The 18,478-nt window shown below is 30.6% G+C and overlaps 6 protein-coding genes across 8 annotated transcripts; 3 read left to right on the top strand and 3 right to left on the bottom strand.

The window, feature by feature from the left end:
* Window positions 1–52: 52 nt before the first annotated feature.
* Window positions 53–2,584, bottom strand: LOC124491611 (uncharacterized). The gene is made up of 2 exons (XM_075734332.1): window positions 2,284–2,584; window positions 53–2,205 (listed from the first exon to the last, which is right to left on the bottom strand). The coding sequence occupies exon 2, from the start codon at window positions 2,025–2,027 to the stop codon at window positions 504–506; it is 1,524 nt and encodes a 507-aa protein (XP_075590447.1). The 5' UTR covers window positions 2,028–2,205; window positions 2,284–2,584; the 3' UTR covers window positions 53–503.
* On the top strand, window positions 2,379–6,854 carry tinc (transmembrane protein tincar). Of its 2 annotated transcripts, XM_075734325.1 has the most exons (4): window positions 2,379–2,517; window positions 4,029–4,288; window positions 4,358–6,037; window positions 6,109–6,854. In XM_075734325.1, the coding sequence occupies exons 2-4, from the start codon at window positions 4,169–4,171 to the stop codon at window positions 6,652–6,654; spliced, it is 2,346 nt and encodes a 781-aa protein (XP_075590440.1). In that variant the 5' UTR covers window positions 2,379–2,517; window positions 4,029–4,168; the 3' UTR covers window positions 6,655–6,854. The 2 variants fall into 2 exon arrangements, with proteins under 2 accessions (XP_075590440.1, XP_046912241.2); XM_047056285.2 differs by lacking the exon at window positions 2,379–2,517 and having other exon boundaries at window positions 3,677–4,288.
* A 286-nt stretch (window positions 6,855–7,140) lies between these two features.
* On the top strand, window positions 7,141–9,083 carry LOC124491558 (uncharacterized). The gene has a single exon (XM_047054222.2). It carries the CDS (start codon window positions 7,642–7,644, stop codon window positions 9,049–9,051), a length of 1,410 nt encoding a protein of 469 aa, XP_046910178.2. The 5' UTR covers window positions 7,141–7,641; the 3' UTR covers window positions 9,052–9,083.
* A 95-nt stretch (window positions 9,084–9,178) lies between these two features.
* On the bottom strand, window positions 9,179–11,456 carry LOC124493012 (mitoferrin-1). The gene is made up of 4 exons (XM_047056046.2): window positions 11,338–11,456; window positions 10,629–11,191; window positions 10,340–10,568; window positions 9,179–10,280 (listed from the first exon to the last, which is right to left on the bottom strand). The coding sequence occupies exons 2-4, from the start codon at window positions 10,722–10,724 to the stop codon at window positions 9,559–9,561; spliced, it is 1,047 nt and encodes a 348-aa protein (XP_046912002.2). The 5' UTR covers window positions 10,725–11,191; window positions 11,338–11,456; the 3' UTR covers window positions 9,179–9,558.
* A 137-nt stretch (window positions 11,457–11,593) lies between these two features.
* On the bottom strand, window positions 11,594–14,491 carry LOC124491617 (merlin). Its single transcript, XM_047054294.2, has 3 exons — window positions 14,118–14,491; window positions 13,247–14,047; window positions 11,594–13,177 (listed from the first exon to the last, which is right to left on the bottom strand). Exons 1-3 carry the CDS (start codon window positions 14,257–14,259, stop codon window positions 11,676–11,678), a joined length of 2,445 nt encoding a protein of 814 aa, XP_046910250.2. The 5' UTR covers window positions 14,260–14,491; the 3' UTR covers window positions 11,594–11,675.
* A 193-nt stretch (window positions 14,492–14,684) lies between these two features.
* On the top strand, window positions 14,685–16,601 carry LOC124491619 (lipid droplet-regulating VLDL assembly factor AUP1-like). 2 transcript variants are annotated; one of them, XM_075734342.1, is made up of 4 exons: window positions 14,685–14,945; window positions 15,015–15,146; window positions 15,242–15,751; window positions 15,818–16,601. In XM_075734342.1, the coding sequence occupies exons 1-4, from the start codon at window positions 14,863–14,865 to the stop codon at window positions 16,473–16,475; spliced, it is 1,383 nt and encodes a 460-aa protein (XP_075590457.1). In that variant the 5' UTR covers window positions 14,685–14,862; the 3' UTR covers window positions 16,476–16,601. The 2 variants fall into 2 exon arrangements, with proteins under 2 accessions (XP_075590457.1, XP_046910251.2); XM_047054295.2 differs by having other exon boundaries at window positions 14,699–14,945; window positions 15,254–15,751.
* The last annotated feature ends 1,877 nt before the right edge of the window (window positions 16,602–18,478 follow it).

Here is an 18,478-nt window from a genome sequence, read left to right on the forward strand (position 1 = left end):
TTTTCGAAAAAAACAATTCTGTTATTCTGTCAAATTGAACACATTGGAAAAAATGAATTTTAAAAATTTTTTATTTCTTATATATACGAAGAATCATGAGAAACAAATCAAAAACAAACAAACAGAAAATAATCACAAAACAATATTAGATGCTAATCACAACAAAGAAGAATAGAGAAAAAAAATGAATATGCTCAAATTCAAACAAAAATGACAACTAATTCAAACAGAAAAAATTCAGAATTTTACGAGCAAATACACATAATGTGAATGTGAATGAATGAATGAATAAGGGATGAATTAAAAAGGCCAAAAGAAAAAAACACCAACATCTGCCATAATTAATGTGTATATATTGTTGGTCCAATAGATGGCAGCCAAAATTTATTGATTGATTTTTATAAACAAACAGAATTTGGTCCCAGAATTCACAATCTTTAATTTGGATGAAAGTTTCTTGGAATTTTTGATTTTTTTTAATGAATGAATGAATAAAAAAATTTTCATTCAACATTATCACCACCATTATCGAATGTTGATGGTGGCCAATAATTATTTTGATATTGCTGCTGTTGCCGTTGCCGTTGCCGTCGTCGTGATTGTGGCGTGACCATTTGATGTTGATGAAGATTTTTCAATGAATCTTTAATCAATGAAAGTTTTTGATTATAAATTTCACGATATGGATGTAATATGTGTGCTAGATTTTGTTTGAAACCAAGAAAACGTTTTAAATCATTATCTCTTGATTCAAGTATATTAATAATTGCTTCACTTAATTTAAATACAATTGCTAATGATTGTGCATCAAGACGATTAATTGATTGTTGTTGTTGTTGTTGTTGATTGCCACTACTGCCACCATTACCACTGCTATTGTTACTATTGATTTTTTCATTAACAAATATTGATGTCACCAATTTGCCCCAGAATAATTCCATTATGTCATTTTCAAAATTATTTTTTGACATTATTGCGGTTTGTTGTTGACTAGTATCGATTCCATTTGAATAATTATTATCACTTTTATCATCATCATCATCATCATCTTCTTCTTCAATCACAGTGATTGGTTCATCAATCGATATTGGTATATGATTATTATGATGATCATCATTATAATTCATCATCATTGTTATGATGTCGTCATTATGATTATGATTACTGTTGCCATTGTTGATTCTCGACAATTGAATCGGATGTTCAGCAAAACAATTTTCAAATAAATCATTCGATTGATTATCATTACCATTCACAAATGTTGTTATTGTTGAGGAATTATTATCATCATCATCATTATCATTATTGACATTAACATTGGTTTGGTCGATATTTTCAAAACAAAAACGTTTACGAAAACGTTCGAACCAACTATGGCTTGGTTTGAATTCCATTTTTTCAATACCATTATTATTATTATTATTATCATAATTACCACCGTTGAATGTTGTCATCGTTTCTTGTTGTTGTCGTTTAGCATTTTCAAATAATTTCAATGCCTTATCACGTACTTGTGAATAGCGTATAGTATCGATTGAATAATTACGATGTTTAATCCAATTATATAATGATAATTCAATTTCATCGATAAAATTATTTTGATTATTATTACGTGCATATGAAATTTGATAATATTGATTCTGTACGATGGCACTATTTTTACAGAATGCTTTTATCTGTTCTTTTTTCGAACGTATAGTGCTCACTGTTGATGATGGTAGATTATATTCATGACAAATGGATGAATTTGATTCACCTTTTTCCAAACGTTTAATTATCTCCAATTTCAGACCCAATGTTATGTTTTTACGATTTTTACGTTTTGTTATCATTGTTTTTGGTTTCATTGGTGTCTTCGATGCTGATGTTGATGTGGTGGTTGATTGTGTTGCCGATAATGATGATGATGATGATGAATTTTGTTTTTGCAATTTAGACATTGATGATGATTCGCTAGTTGTCGTAGATGTTCGTTGTGGATGATTATTACGATTCAATAATGATGATGATGATCGGATTTTCGACATTTTTTTTTATTCAGTGAGATTTGATGATGACCAGAATTACAACAAAAACAATAAGAAAAGATGAAGAAAAATTTTGTCCAATTTAATTTCGAAAATCGAAAAAAGACAAAATTTTTTCTGTTTGATTTTTCGTTTATAAATGATATATGAGTATGTTTGTAAGTGATTGATTGATTTTCTTTGATTCGAAACAGAAAAAGAAATGAAAAAAAAATTAACGAACTATGAATCAAAATGAAGAAAAAAAAAATCATACCAAATACAACGACGACGACGACGACGAAATTTTATTAATATAATCAATAATCAATCAATCAGACCAATAATAATAACAACAACAACAACAAACAACAAAAACATGTACGACTCATCGGCAATAATAATAATAATAAACGCACGCATCTACTTATCATCATCATCATATTACATCTGCTCGTAAAAAAATGCGAGAATTTTTTCACTTTTCGTGGGTTTTGTGTTTCGTGTTTCGGTGAGTGTTGTGTATGTTTTGTACGTGTGTGTGTGTGTGTGAATGCACACACAGAAACCAAAAGTTTATTTTTTTTTCTTCTTATTTTTCGCGAGCATTATACAGAAATAACGTAAATCTCGTATTTTGATTTTCATTTGATTTGTAAAACCAAAAAAAAAAAAAAAAATTAAATCCAAGAATCGAAAAATTCTTGGTTTTGGATCAGAGTTTTTTTTATGGTTCGATTTTAAGGTTTTTCTTTTTTGCTAGTTGAACAGCTTGCGCATGAAAAAAAACCTGATTATCGACATCACCACGATGACCAAATGTCGCGTGTCAGGTCGAGGATTTTTACCATTTTTTTTGTTTTGTTATTTTCCACTTTCTTTGTGTTTCATCTTGGAAATTTTAAATTCAAAGATTCAAGTTATGACCTAAGATGGATGAACACGAGCCATACATTTCATTAGTGGAAAAAAAACGGCAGCTGTTATATTCTAGCTATAGGTGTATCGCGCGCTCGCGACCTTTTTTTTCAACAGAGGGTGGTGAATTCAAATGCTGGTGACCCAAGACATTTACACACACACACACACAGACGGCAGATGTTTGATAATAATCTTGAACGCGTGCTACATAAAAATTTTTGTTGAACCAGTATGCATGCAGAACAATAAAAAAAAAATTTCGCCTTAAGCCAAACACGCGTCTTGACAAGCCAATATATGTATGGCGGCAGTACGTCAATACATCTTGAAATTGTCATCATCATCAACAACAATATAACTGACCCAGGGTCAATCGAAGGGTTTTCAATTTTTCATTTTTTCGCTTTTCTTTTGTTATCATTTTCTATTTTCGATCCATATGTTGTGTTTTATTATTATAGAAGTGTAAAAATTTCGACCTTATGGCCAATTTTTTTTTCTTTTGGCTCGTGGCCAATAATGGTTTTGGGGTGTTTTTTTCGCTGAAAAAAAATTAAATAAAAAAAAATCAAACGCGTGCCAGGTGTCTCAAATCTAGAGAATTAAAATCGATTCATTAAAAAATAAAAAACACGACCAGCGTCGTGATAGATGATGATCATGGATATATTTTTTTTTTTTTTTGGTCCATTTAAATTTACCGTTGCTCATGTTGCTATATTCGATTCATTTCATCATTCAGGTGATGCTTATTGAATATCGTCGAAATTTTACAGCATCCAAAAATGAGGCCAGAAAAAAAGATCCATAACCAGACCGAGACCCTGTTTTACTGCCCGATTTCATTGACCCTCCATCATCATCATTATCATTATGATTACCATACAAAGGTGGCCAACGTCCCATTGTATGTGTTGGTGTCTGCGCTTGTTTTTCTGCTATTGTTGTTATATGTATTTTGAATGTCTAAGTGTCAAAGTTCAAAAACGACAGCTGCATGGTTTGGTCAAATTGTTATTGGTGCATTTTTTTGACCATATGTCGTTTTTTTTTTGCTTCACCACTGTTGTATCTACTTTGTTTTTCGGAAAAATGGACAAGATCAGCAGCAACAGCAAAAAAAAAATCTGCTATTTAGACCGATAAACTGGATGATTTTGGTTTCATTTCTACTTTGATCATTGATTGATTCACAAGTGCCTTTTCGACCAAAAAACAAAAACAAAACCAAAACAAAAACAATGACCATCATTGGAACAAAATCACCACCAAAATCATCGATTATCAAACAATTTTGGCAAAATTATTCATTCAATAATCTGGCTTCACTTTGGTATTCAGTGTTGATAACCTGTTTACAGGTATTTATAATTTAAATTTAAAATTTTCCGTTTGAAATTGAATCCATTCCATGTTTAACCATTTGACAGATTTACATAATTGTACGTGCTATCAATCGTTTTAGTGGATACATTTCATTACCATGGCCAAACAACGATGATGGTGGACAAGCACCACGAGATTCAATAAATTTTTATCTATTTTTCATTGCATCAAGTATATTGATTATACCATTTTTTATGATTGTATCATTGATGAAAATTGGCAACTATCCAAATGATGGCCGTAAATTGGGCCATTTTGATATACGAAAATGTCTCCATTATCTTGCAACCAATGATGATGATGATGATGAAACGAATCATAAATGGTATCGTACACTGTGGAAACATTCATTACCGATTGGTCCGATATTACATCTCATAATGGCCATGTGTTTACTATTTCCACGGTTGATAACCGAAGCACAATTGATTCGCCATGGTTTTCTATCCAAAACCAATATATGGAAAACTGATTTTGATTTCATTCTCAAACATTTTGATGATGGAAAAATTTATTTCAATTTTTTCGGTCTGATTCAAACAATCAACAAAACTGAACAGAATTCATTACTGTTATTCAGTGATACGGCCACAACATTAATTGGTCGTTATTACATGAAGAATTCGAACATTTTTTCCAACGATTATGGTACAATAATGTCACCAGAAATGATCAATATTATCATTGCATTATTGATGATAACGGCAAAATATTCATCAGTATTTTGGCGTATAAATAAACAATTTTCGGCCATATTAACATTTCAATTGTTATTGAATTCAATGCAAAGTTTAATTACCATCAATACGTTTGAAATTGGTTTCAAAATATTCATCTGTGATCCAACACATATGTTGATTAGATTTCGTGAATCATCATCACTGTCATTGACGCAATTAACATTTTTGACCATTCTATATTTGGCCACATTACAATTGTCAAGTGTTTCGTTATATTGTTATGGTCTACTGAAATATCGTGAATATCGTTATGCAAGGACAAAATATTTTCAACAAAAATATGAAAATTATTTGATGGTCAATTTGTTACCATATTTATTTGCATTAATATTTTTCATCATGATGGCCATCACTGTTGGTCCATTATTCTATGAATATACGATAATTTATTCTGGCAGTCTAAACATTGGTGCCTTATTGATGCTCATTGCAACCATTATCTATTTTTTATGTTGGATTCTAATGTGGATATTGTTGGCAACAAAAACTAGATGGAATTTTTATTATGATGATTTAGAGAATGTTGATGGTGATGATCAAATGGCCAACAACAATAGTAGTAACAATTCATCATTGTTAATAACAAATGATGGAAAAATATTCAAAATCAAAGATAATCTTGCCACAATGGCCATTGTGAATTTTATACAGGCTAATGGTTTTGAAAAGAATGGCCATTATATTAATATAAATGGTTGTGAATCATTGCAACAACAACATCAACGAATGACCACGACTACAAAAGATTCGAAATTGAAATCTGCATTGAAAATTAATCACCATCATCATCATCATCATGGTACTTTGAGTAAAAATTTTCGTTTTTCAACTAATCAACGAAACGTGACAGATTCCAGCCAAACATCGTACGAAACATTAGAGAAACGAATCAATTTTGATGATCGTGAAGATTCTGATTCTTCTGATAGTGGTGAATACACTACGTTTCATCGATTGAAACGAACTTATTCATTCAATCCAAATGTAAGTTTTGTTTTTTTTTTGGTTGTTTTGTGTGGTTTTTTTTCATTTCTTGATTTTTTTTTTATCAATAGACAACCCGTGTGAAACAGATGAGAAATCAACATAACGAAACTACAGCAACAACAAATGTTGCCTATGGTATAATGGGCAATAATCCATCAAATGGCAATAATCGAAAAATTGATTCAATGAAAAAAAATAGCCATGACCAAATTAGTGATATATCAAGTGGATTTCATTCTGATGGCAGTAATAGTCTACATTGTTCATTATTGGTCGACGACGACGACGACAACGACAATGACGCAGTGTATAAACCGACAACAACGATAAAAAATTCATTTGAAAATTTAATGGAAAAAATTGAAAAAGCCGCAGCAGAACGGCCAATAATTCGTAGTATATCACCAATGCAGAAAACATCAAATTTATTATTGAATCAAATGTTTCATCATCATCATCATCATCATGATGGAAATGTCAAAACAAAAAACATACTCAGTACATTTAAACATCCACCATCGACAGCACCAACAACAACAACGATTGAATCATCAAAATTGATTGAATTTACAGAGAATCCTGATTATAGTAAATATTATTTACCACAACTATAAATAATGATGATGAAAATCAAAAAAAAAAATCGAAATGGATCGGAAATTCTCTACATTCGAATTCATTTTTCATTCATTCATTTATTCTGTTTTTTTGTCATTTGTAAATATTGTTATTCTTCTTCTTTTTTTTTGCTTGTTTTTTTTTTTTTTTTTTTTTTTGATTAATGATGATTAAACATTTGATTACAAGAAAAAAATGATAATGATGATGACATAATCTTGTATGGCTATATATTTATTCTGATGGGCCCACAAAAAAAAGAAAGAAAGTCAAACCAGGAATTTCCACCAATTTTTTGACCACCAACAAAACTGGTGGTGGTCTATATATACGGCTGGTTTGTTGTTGTTGTTGTTGTTGTTGGTGGGGTTACTAGGTCTCTCGATCTTGTTATCATCATTAAAGCAAATATATAGCGTTATATTCTAGCAAGAATTTTTTTTTTGATGCTCAAAATGGAATCGAATACAAAGCACACACACACTCACACACACAGTGATCAAGAATATTGAGGGCAACACAAGATTATATTATTATAATAGAAAATCAATACCACATCGAAAAAAGAAGAATAACATTGTCGATTGTGTGTGTATGTGTTGTCAACAATTTTTTTTTTCTTTCTTTAATCGTTGAAGTTCAAGTTTTTGTGAGAGAATCAAAAATCAAAAATTTGTTGTTAGTTGTATTCTAATATTTATTGCGCTGTCTCTGCAGAAAGAAAAATTTTGTTCAACAAACACACAAACAAACATTCGAAATCAATTGTGTCCAAAGATGTGATTGAAATTAATGGAAGAGAACAGTATCTATATGAGTGTGTTGTCCATTTCCAAATACACACACACACACACACACACACTGGTGGACACCTTGATATGAAAAAGTAAATTCCAAATTGAATCAAAAAAAAAAAAAATGCAATTAACCCGCACATATAAAGATCATCGATTATCATTATTGAAATCATTTCAACATTATCGATGTTTATTCTAATTATTCAATTGTTATCATCATCATTATTATTATCATCAAAAATTTTGACAACAAGAAGAAAATTTTCAATTTTTTTCATTTCATTTTCTACATTTACATTATTTATGATTGATTTTTATTATTGTCAACCACAACAACAAACAAACGAGCATAATGAATATTTTTCCAGTATTGAATCACCATCGACCACGATGATGATGATGAAGCCAAAATATTTGAATCGCCATTGTGATTTTGAAAATATTCCAGCACGTGGTTGCCATCTAAGAGAATCATATTGTAGTCTACATACCTGTATTTGTAAACCAGATTTTCCAATCAATATTGATGATCGTTTATGTTTGGCTAGATTAAAATCCATTGGTGATCAATGTGAATATAATCAAGAATGTCAAAATGGAAGTATTTGCGCTAATGATGGAACAAAAACAAAAATGAAAATTTGTCGCTGCAAAATTGGCTATGTTTATTCGGCAAAAAATCGACAATGTATAAAAGGATTAAAAGGTGCCAATTGTACGAATGATGACGACTGTTTTGGTGATAATTTATTCTGCAGTATGGTATCATGTGAATGTAAATATGGTTATCAATGGTCTAGTGATGAAGAAAATTGTTTAAAACGTTCGAAATTTGGTGAATTATGTGATACATCAATTAATTGTAAAGTATATGATGAATTCAGTGAATGTGATTTACATACAAAACGTTGTGTATGTGGTGAATTTCTTTCGAGAAAATATACACTAGATGAATTGACTAGACGTTGTATTAGTTGCCCGATGAATCGTTTGAATCATACATCTAATACATGTTTACCGGAAAAGACTACCGTTGAATATAGCCTATTGGATCGTACAGCTGATGAAAGGAAATCATTGCAATATGGTATCTATATTGCATTGAGTATGGCACCATTTTTTATATTTGCATTGATTGGTTTCATTTATCGTTATGTTAATCCATATGGAACATTGGAACCAGAAACAATGGATCATTGTGCATCGAGAATAATTGATGAAAATGGTCATGGATCCAATACCACCACCACCACCACCATCAACAACAACAACAATCATACAGCTGATGATTTGATTTCGCCTTCATCACATTATTGTTTATCGATTGATTTTGATAATTCTGCTATTATGGATCAAATACCATTTTCATTTGCACCACCACCACTACCACCACCATTATCTACAGCAAATATTATTATCTGCGATAATTCACAACAACAACAACCACAGCAGCAAAATTCATCAACAGCACAAATTTCGTTACCACCGGAACCACCACCATCATATGATTTAGCATCACAAGATATGCCACCATCATATGATGAAGTTATACGACAAGAACAACAACAAATGGAACAAAGAATCACTGATGCATGATGATTAATTTTATTTCCAAGCAACATATCCCAAGAAAAAGAAGAAAAACAAATTGATCGATCTCCAATTGACGATAATTTTATGCGAAAAAAAAACAATTTATCAAACGAGCTATGCTATGTAGACATTGAAATTCTGAACTTTGTTTTTATTTATTGCCAAAAAAAAACAACAACATCAACATCGATGTAACAACCAAAAAGAAAATAAAAATGTTAATGGTGTGTGTGTGTGTGTGTTGGTGGCGTTTTACACAAAATAACAATAGGTGAAAAGAAAATTGTTCAAAAATTAATAATAAAACATATGATAATTTTTCTTTTTATCAAAAAAAAATGTCTAAGAATTTCAATTAAACAACATTATTATTATTATATTTACACAACATACAACAAAACATTCGATGAAAAAATGATTCTTGGATGCAAAAGGCCAATTTTTTTTCAAGAATTGATTGTTTTCTGTTGTTGAGAATTAATCTGAATCGATGGATGGATGGATTTGGAATTATTTGACCGATAATTCTTCAGTGACAGGAATTTTGGGTAAATTGGATAAATTTAAATTTATATTTGTTGCTGTACTACTACTACTACTACTTGAAGATGTTGCTGTTGTTGATTTCATTGTCGAGGATGATGTCGAAGATGTTGTCGTGGGCATTGTTAGATTTTCCATTCCTTTATCACGTAAAACGTATTTTAAAAATTCATAAACTGACCATGATATTGCTGTTGCAGGCATTGAATAAAGAACACGTGCCTGTAAACCTTGAAAATATCCTTTCACACCACAACATTTATAAATGGTTGATATGGCACCAAATAATCCTGTAATGATACGTTGTTTTGATGATTGTAAAACTTGTCGTTCTTGTGTATTGATTAATGTTTTACAAACATCTAATGGTGTTGTGATAGCAGCGGCAAAACCACCAGCCATTGCACCCGATATAACATGTACACGTGCATTATATTCACGATTTTTGTTCAAGAAATTTTGCATCACTTCATAAGTCATAAAATGTATACTTTGAAATGGAACATTCATCACTAGACTTGTATAATAACTACGATAGAATGCACGAAAACCTTCTTGTTTGAAAACATCGGCCATACATTGAAGACTTGATCTATAAGGACTATTATAGATTTGCATTCGTTGTTTAATCACTTCGGCTGGATTCATGACGGCATCATGTAACAATGTGGCCAAACAACCAGCCGCTCCTATTTCATAAACAAAATGAGAAAATATTGCAAAAAAAAAATTTCAAAAACATCCATACCATGAGAAAGATGTGTCTGATCATAACTGATTGTCGTACCACTTAGTATTAATTTCATTCTTTCATAACAAGAATAATATAAGGCATGTGCTGGTCCGGCACTAAAAAATACCACTGATACACCTTTAATTGGCCTTAAAAGACCTTCATAACGTATCATTTTATATAATGCTTCCGGCACTGAACGATATGATGCATTTGGATTTGGTCTCAGTGTTTGCATTCGAGTCTACATATAAAAAATAGTGATGAAAAAGAATTTTAAAAATTCAAATGAATATTCTCATACCTTTACAGAATCAAGTGGATACATTAGTACATGTTCCATCATGCCAGCCATTGCACCGGCCATCATATGTACACCAACACTTGATGATTCAGGCATCGATTCATAATCATCACCATCGAGTATTTCATTGTTGTTTGTTGTTATTAATATTTGTAATTGTAGCAGTATTAGTAGTAGTCATCGGTGGTGATGAAAATAATCCCAACATTATAAATAAATTTGAAATATGATCAAAAAATCGTAATAATTAAATCACAATCAATTGAAGAATTGAGAATGAAAAAAAAAAATAATTTGATTTTGATTCACTAGATTTTTTTTTTTTTCGTTCGATTGGTGAATTCGAATTAATGGCCACTTATGTTGAATTCATAAATAATGAGAATGATGATGAATTGATTGATTGTGAATATATATCAAAGTGAGTGAGAATGAGAGAGAGAAAAAAAACTAATGAAGAATTCAGTTGATCAATCCATTTGTCTGAATTCGTGTAGAATCGATGATGATGATTAAAGTTTAAAATTCATCGGAGAAATTGAGCAGAAAAAGAAGAAGAAAACCTAATTGATGTGATAAAATAATTAATAAAGATTGATGAAAAAGAAACAAAAAAAAAGTGATGATGATAAATCTTTATATCTCGAATGAATGAATGAATGAATGAAAATGGATATTGATATTTGATAAAATGAACATGCGCGCCTACCTTATGAAATTTTTTTTTTTATTCTTTCACTTTATCTTTTCTCGGCTCCCAAAGACAAATTTTCGTTGATATATTTTTGTTGTTGTCGAAAGAAAAAAAAGTGCAACATTCGTTCCTTGCCATGGCATTCAACATACACACACATGTTTCTCTGTATACAGCTTAATAGTAATGACATTATTTCCACACAATCATTCAAGTATGGGTGTAAATAGATTCGAACGAAAAAAAAAAATTTTTTAATTCGACGAAATTCGAATTTTTTTTCTTCATTTTATTTTTTTTTATATAAATTAATTAATTACAATTTGATTGATTTTGTCAAATGGTCGAAAAATTTACAAATCTTCAAAAAAAGCTACCTTTGCTTTGGTTGTACCGGATAATGTTCGTTTTAATGTTGAATATTTACTTTCACCACGATTAACATTCTCTTCGTAAATTTTATCCAATGATGTAAGACGTTCTTCCACTTTCAATACTTGTATTTCGGTTTTTAAACCTTTTAATTGTTCTTGTAATTGTTTAGATTTTTTCAAATATTCAATACGTTCTTTTTCCACTTCGGATTCAATTTTTCCCATATCCAAATCAGTTAATTGATGAAAATCATGTGATTCAATGTCATCATTCTGTTCGTGTTGTTGTTCACCCGATTCAATTGACCATTCGTTATTATTATTCATGAATGATGAATGGTGATTGGCTAAATATTGATTATTATTATTATATTTCATAATGGTATCATTTGGATCTTCATAAATATGAGCCATATTATTATCATTATCAATATATGGACTTTTACCACTCAATTGTGATGTATTGGCCGATGTTGGGGATGTTGTTTTTAATGATGTCACATCGATAATGATTGGTGGTGGACTTGTTGCATTATTGTGATGAGAATTATCACCGACAATTGAACACCAAGATTTTTTCGCACCATGATGATGATGATTATGATAATCTGTATTGGATAAATTGATACCAATACAATGATGACCATTACCATTATTCAATTCATTTAGACTAGTTGATCCAATCATTATACCTGGAATATCACAGCCATTGTTTGTCGTATGAATCAATGATAATGAATTATTATGAAGATTTGATTGTTGTTGTTGTTGTTGTTGTGGTGTTGGTAGTGGTGGCGATGTTGTTGTTGTATGTAAATGATGAGAATGATGATGACCAAGAAGAGGACCAGGTGTTGTTGGAGGTGGTGGTGGTGGTGTCATTGTTGTCGTTGTTTTTGTGGTGGAAGCAACAAGATTGTTTTGACTTAAATTATCATTTTGTTGTTGAAATTTATTCAACAAAATCAACAATTGTTTTGTCGATAATTTTGTACTATAAAGTTCTTCTTTCAATTGTTCAGTTTCTTTCACACGTCTATCGGTCTCTTCGGCCAATGTGGTGGCTAATAATTCAGCTTCATCAGCTTTTCTTTGTATCAGATGTTTTTCTTCTTCCGTTTTTATTGCCGTTATTTTAATACGTTGAATTTCTGCTTCAGCTTCCGCTGCTTTTTGTGATAATAACATTGCTTCCTCTTCGGCTACACGTGCTTTTTCTGCTAACAATTCAGCAGTTTCTTCACTTCTTCTCAATGCTTCCTGTACACCATGTGCTTCTTCTTGATATTGTAACAATCGTTGTTCTAATGTTGCTTTTTCTTTTTCCACTTCTTGTCGTAATTCTTTTTCACGTATGAAACGTGATCTTTCCAATTGTCGACGTATTTTTTCTTCTTTTGCTTGTGCTTTCATTTGTTGTAATTCAATTGAATCAGGTTTTCGTCGCCGCATAAACAAATCATGATTGCCGATACATAAATCTGTTGTTTGATAATCCAAAAAAAAAATCAGTTAATCGAATCAAATCAACCAATAAAAAAAAAACATACCTAAAATCAATTTATTTAATCGCGATTTTGATGAATAAAAATGAGAACTCGAGGCATTCTTTTCAATTGGCCGAATGATAAATTTTCTATCATCATAACTAATGTTACGTATTTCACTCCATGAAAATGTGATTCTTGGCGATAATTTATTCTCCTTTTCGTAGATATTCAAACCAAGCGCCGTCACACCGAGCCATAGTTCACTTTCTTTTTTATTACTAATAAGAAAATAATTCACACCATACATTTCAAGATCTTGTGCAATTTTCAAATATTCCATTTCAGCTTCATCACGTGTCATACATTTATGATCTTCATACCATATACGGATTTTATCTTGCCACATTCTTGGTGTCATTTGATATTGTTCCAATACACCACGTGGTAATAATTCTTCGACATCCACCAATTTATCCATATTATTAAATGTTTCATTATAATCACCATATTTTGCCTGTACAGCATATGATGCTAATAGGACACTAACTTCAGCTGGACAATGAATATCCATATTTAGAATACTTTGTTTGACTTGTAGAAAAAATAAATGCTGTGTCACTTCTTGTATTAATTCTTCGGCAACATCTTCGGGAAAAAATTTTGCCAAAAATAAAAATGACATTACCGAATCGTTTATTGAACATTTTTTCATTTTACTATTCAATTGTTGTTGTTGCTGTTGTTGTGTTCGTTTCTGTATGGCAATATCTTGATCACAGATACGTTTGGTCATTTTAAGCCAACTAATAAAACCTTTTGAATCGATATATTGTAGCCCGAAATACCAGACTTCTCTTAGACCTATATATGTGAATTTCAAACGATTAATGGCTGGTTATTCGTAACAAAAAAAAAATTCAATCAAACATACCGATGGCACGTGTAACAAGATCAAAAAGATCACGACCGGTTGCATTTCTATCAATTTCAAATTCCAATTGTGCATCCATTGTATGCACCTGTATGGGTATTACTTTTTTTGTTTTGGAAAAATTTAAAAATTTGGCAAACATTTTTGTTGGGAATTTTTTTTTTGGTTTTTTTTCGTCGTCGTCTTCAAAATTGAAAATGAGAGATTACCAATTACCAATGGTTCATCAAGATGATCAAAAATTTGAATCATTGAATCGACAATTGTCGATGATTCACAATCACCAAATAAAATCACATCGATTAATTAATTAATTTTTTTCTTTTTTAATTTTATAAACATGCAACTAGTGGCAAGAATCCAAAACGAGCAAAAAATAACAAAAAAAAAATAAAAAATTTATTTCAATCTTTGTGGCACCATTATTGCCATCTATGAATATGATTCGGAAACAAAACATCAAAAAAAATTTCCCGTTAAATTCGCCAGAAGAAACGAAAAGAAAGGTCGAAATTATTTCCAGAAAACGAACGCATCACACAACAAAATATGCCTGTTGTTGTTGTTGTTGTTTTGCGAATGATTTATATCGACGCGTTGATAAAAAAAAAAAAACAAAAACCATTTGCCATTTGTGACACATACATGTTCTGATTCTTAGATATACGTCATTCGTCATTGTTTTTTTTATAACTGCAAAATCTAAATTATTCCAGAATCACGAATCCAAACAAACAAAAAAAAAATGTCTACAAATCAAGAAAATTCATCACTCAACAATCAAAATAACTCGAAATATCCAATAGAAAAATTGTTCGATTTAAAAAGGTAAACAGCAATCGAATTTTTTTTGTTCTTTTTGAATTGAAAATTTGATTTTTTTCCCACGTTTTACAGAATCAAATCATCACATCTGTGGCTAACATTTTATTCACCATTGGGATTATGTTTATTCATAATCAGATTTTTCATATTCCTATATGTTTTATTTGTATCATCCATTCTGCCTCATAGTTCAACAATGAGAAGGTGAGTTGGTTTTTTTTTTTTTTTTTTTGATTTTCGAATTTTAGAAAATACAATAACCATGTGGTTGTGTTTGATCGATTGTGTGAAATAATAAGCTTTGTTTTTAGATCATTATTTTTCATACTCGGCATATCGATCACAGTGGATGAAGAATATTTTCGAAAATTAAAAGCCAAATTCTTGGTCGCAAATCATATTTCGGATTTGGATCCAGTTATTTTGAATCTTTTAATGCCATGTGCCGCATACGTTAATAGCAGTAGCAGTAGAAGTAGTAGTGCAAATAATCAACCATGTTATATTAGTTGGCTTTGTCGGATATTAAAACGTGATGATGATGGTGGCGGTGATGGTGATAATAATGTTTATGAATTGTCAACAAAAAACATACCGATTGTTTGTTTTCCTGAACAATCCAAAACAAATGGCCGTTTTGGTTTATTTAAATTTACATCATGCTTTTATCATCATGATTCATTGGTACATATGGTTTTTCTTCAAACAAAACGGCCATTTTTCAATGTTAGCATATCACCATTGGGTGGCCATTGGTTGGCCGATTTATTCTGGATTCTTTTTCTTCCTGTTACCATATTTAAAGTCAAGTAAGTAAAGTTATTCTGTGTGTGTGGGTGGGGAAAGAATCCATTTCAACTGTTTTTTTTTCATAGACATCTTGGTACATTGGAAAAAGAAGAAACGGAAACATTCGAACAATTCTTACAACGTATCCAATCGGTGATGGCTACGAAAACCGGTTTACAAGCAACCGATTATTGTTTACATGATAAACGTGAATTTATTAAACGTTTATTAACGGAAGAAAATTTTAAAAGATCTTTATTATCAACAAAAAACAGTGCTGGTAATAATAATCGTCAAAAACAACAACAACAACAATCAACAAACAAGCAAAATGGATTGAAAATTGATGAATATTCACAAAAAGTTAAAGAAATTTTACCACAAGTTCCATTGAATGTGATAAAAGCGGATATTGCCATAACAAATAATATTGATGATACTGTTGAACGTATACTGAATGGTGTGGTTAAATTTGAACCGGAACCACAACAACAACAACAACAATCATCATCATCGGTTAATGATCATTCTATCCAATCAACATTGAATACAAACATAAAAATATCGGCAATAGATAATAAAAATTTTGCTGCAAAAACATTTGGTAAAACATCGTCCGAACGTGTGTCATCATTTCAGGAACGTAAAGAACAAATGTATCGTATGGCACGTATACGTTATCTAAGGAAACGTGGCCTAGTTAATAATAGTAATTTATTGTTGCCGCAACAACAGCAACAATGAAAAAAAAAATGGTATAACAACAAAAAAATCGATAATCGGTGGTGATTGATTTTTTTTTCTTCTTCTTATGCATACATAATAATTGATATATTTACAATAAAAAAAAATATATTCGATGTGATTTAATTGATTGATTGATTGATTATCGTGTGTGTGTGTGTGTGAGAGAAACGAAAACAAAAACAAAAAGCAAAAATAAAATTTGTTTTTGAGAATTTTTTTTTGTACGATAGATGGCGACAGCGTTGTCGATTTGTTTTGATTTTTCAAAAATTTTTTTTTTTTTGATGAAAAAATAATTTTCATCCATACCAATAATTCATTATCATTGAATGAATAAAAAAATTCAATCGATAATAATCATCATCATCATCAATCATTAGTGGCTAATTTGGCAATTATTTTTTCATAATAATGAAATGGATGCATCATTTATAGAGAAAATGATCAGTGAAAAATAAAAATAATGATGATCAAAACAGAAAAGAATTCTCTATTTCTTTCATTCAATTCAATTCATTCATATAAATTGAAAAATGGAATGAAATGAAGAAGAAATATAGGAAGTCAGCTTCACATGTTGTTTTTTTTTCTTCATTCATTCATTCATTCATTGTTTATCTAAGCCAATTATTTGAAAAAAATAATTAAACCGTTTACACACACACACACACACATCGATCGATCGTAATAATCATCATCAAATATCGATGAATTTGATATTTAAAAATTTTCATGAACCAGATGATGTTGGCAGTTGGTTTTTGGTTTTTTTGGATATCAAAAAAAAATAAATAAAAGGTGGAGCCATCCACCGGAGCATCTTGATCATCATCATTATTTTGTGCCAGTGAAAATAAAAAAAAATCGGTATATATATTGAACCAACATGAATTCCAAACATTCTCACTTTTTTTTTATTTTCTGCTGTTGTTGTTGTTGTAATTTATTTTTCCGATCCTATAATATTATCATGTTTCGTTGTCGTCGTCGTCGTTATATATGATGATATTATGTAATGCCGTCACTCATACCCAATATACTATGCAGCTATACATTGTGGTTCAAAAAAGTAAAAAAAACGAAAAAGAAGAAGTAGAAGGAAGAAGAAGAAGAAGAAAATCTCTGATTACTTCCGAAACGACCATGAGTTTGTAGAGTTTGTTGCCCATCATCATCATCATCATCATCGTTGTCGTCGTTGTTGAGAGTTGTCATCACCATACCATTACTACTACTCTATATCCACTATGAAATACAGAATAAATGCCCATAAGAGAGAGATAGTGAGACACTCACAAAGTTTTTGGAACATGAAAATCCACCAGAAAACGAAAAAAAACTTTCATTTCCCCATCTTTTTTTTCTGTTGTTGTTTGTTTGCCCATCCCTCATTATTACCACCACCAAACACCAATGTTTCTTTCAAAATTTTTTTTTTCAATTCAAACACACATAGAACAACAACAAAAGAAAAAAATGTAAAGAAAGTTTTTCTTTTTTGGATGTGCTAAAACTAAATTCATTCTCATCATCACTGATGCTGCTGCCTGCTTGTGTACAAATTTTTCTCCTAAATGATGATGATGATGATGAAAATCTTTGATGAAAAACAAAACAAAATTGATCCACCACCAACTACTGAATACACATTACTTGATGGATCAAGATTTGGAGCAAAAAAAAATTCGGCCAAAGCTTTCGGGTTTTTTTTTTGGGTAAAATATGCCAAAATTGTCGAATTGTCGGTATCTTTTTTTTTTGCTTTTCAATGGCCAAATATCTACACAGTCCATCACAAGCGTAAGCAGTAGATAAATTTTTTAAAGGAAAAGCACCATTGTCACACACACAAACACACACAAAAAGACATGTGAGATTTAATAGAGAAAAAAAACTGTCACACACACACACAAACTAAAACTCTCTGATGAGAATGATTGAGACCTAGATTTCAATGAAAAAAAAAAGAAAAAAAAATTCAAGTCTGGTTCGTTCGTTTT

Source organism: Dermatophagoides farinae, chromosome 1, assembly GCF_024713945.1.
Source record: "Dermatophagoides farinae isolate YC_2012a chromosome 1, ASM2471394v1, whole genome shotgun sequence".
In the NCBI taxonomy this organism is placed as follows: domain Eukaryota; kingdom Metazoa; phylum Arthropoda; class Arachnida; order Sarcoptiformes; family Pyroglyphidae; genus Dermatophagoides; species Dermatophagoides farinae.

Excerpts from the sequence above, each read along its gene's own strand:
- LOC124491611 (XM_075734332.1), bottom strand. The coding sequence starts at position 2,027 with ATGTCGAAAATCCGATCATCATCATCATTATTGAATCGTAATAATCAT.
- tinc (XM_075734325.1), top strand. The coding sequence starts at position 4,169 with ATGACCATCATTGGAACAAAATCACCACCAAAATCATCGATTATCAAA. Across the intron at positions 4,289-4,357 it reads TGTTGATAACCTGTTTACAG|ATTTACATAATTGTACGTGC; the intron begins GTATTTATAATT and ends ACCATTTGACAG. Across the intron at positions 6,038-6,108 it reads CTTATTCATTCAATCCAAAT|ACAACCCGTGTGAAACAGAT; the intron begins GTAAGTTTTGTT and ends TTTTATCAATAG.
- LOC124491617 (XM_047054294.2), bottom strand. The coding sequence starts at position 14,259 with ATGTTTGCCAAATTTTTAAATTTTTCCAAAACAAAAAAAGTAATACCC. Across the intron at positions 14,048-14,117 it reads TCTTGTTACACGTGCCATCG|GTCTAAGAGAAGTCTGGTAT; the intron begins GTATGTTTGATT and ends TCACATATATAG. Across the intron at positions 13,178-13,246 it reads ATTAAATAAATTGATTTTAG|ATTTATGTATCGGCAATCAT; the intron begins GTATGTTTTTTT and ends ATCAAACAACAG.
- LOC124491558 (XM_047054222.2), top strand. The coding sequence starts at position 7,642 with ATGTTTATTCTAATTATTCAATTGTTATCATCATCATTATTATTATCA.
- LOC124493012 (XM_047056046.2), bottom strand. The coding sequence starts at position 10,724 with ATGCCTGAATCATCAAGTGTTGGTGTACATATGATGGCCGGTGCAATG. Across the intron at positions 10,569-10,628 it reads ATCCACTTGATTCTGTAAAG|ACTCGAATGCAAACACTGAG; the intron begins GTATGAGAATAT and ends TTTTATATGTAG. Across the intron at positions 10,281-10,339 it reads TCAGACACATCTTTCTCATG|GAGCGGCTGGTTGTTTGGCC; the intron begins GTATGGATGTTT and ends TTTATGAAATAG.
- LOC124491619 (XM_075734342.1), top strand. The coding sequence starts at position 14,863 with ATGTCTACAAATCAAGAAAATTCATCACTCAACAATCAAAATAACTCG. Across the intron at positions 15,147-15,241 it reads CATAGTTCAACAATGAGAAG|CTTTGTTTTTAGATCATTAT; the intron begins GTGAGTTGGTTT and ends TGAAATAATAAG. Across the intron at positions 15,752-15,817 it reads GTTACCATATTTAAAGTCAA|ACATCTTGGTACATTGGAAA; the intron begins GTAAGTAAAGTT and ends TTTTTTTCATAG.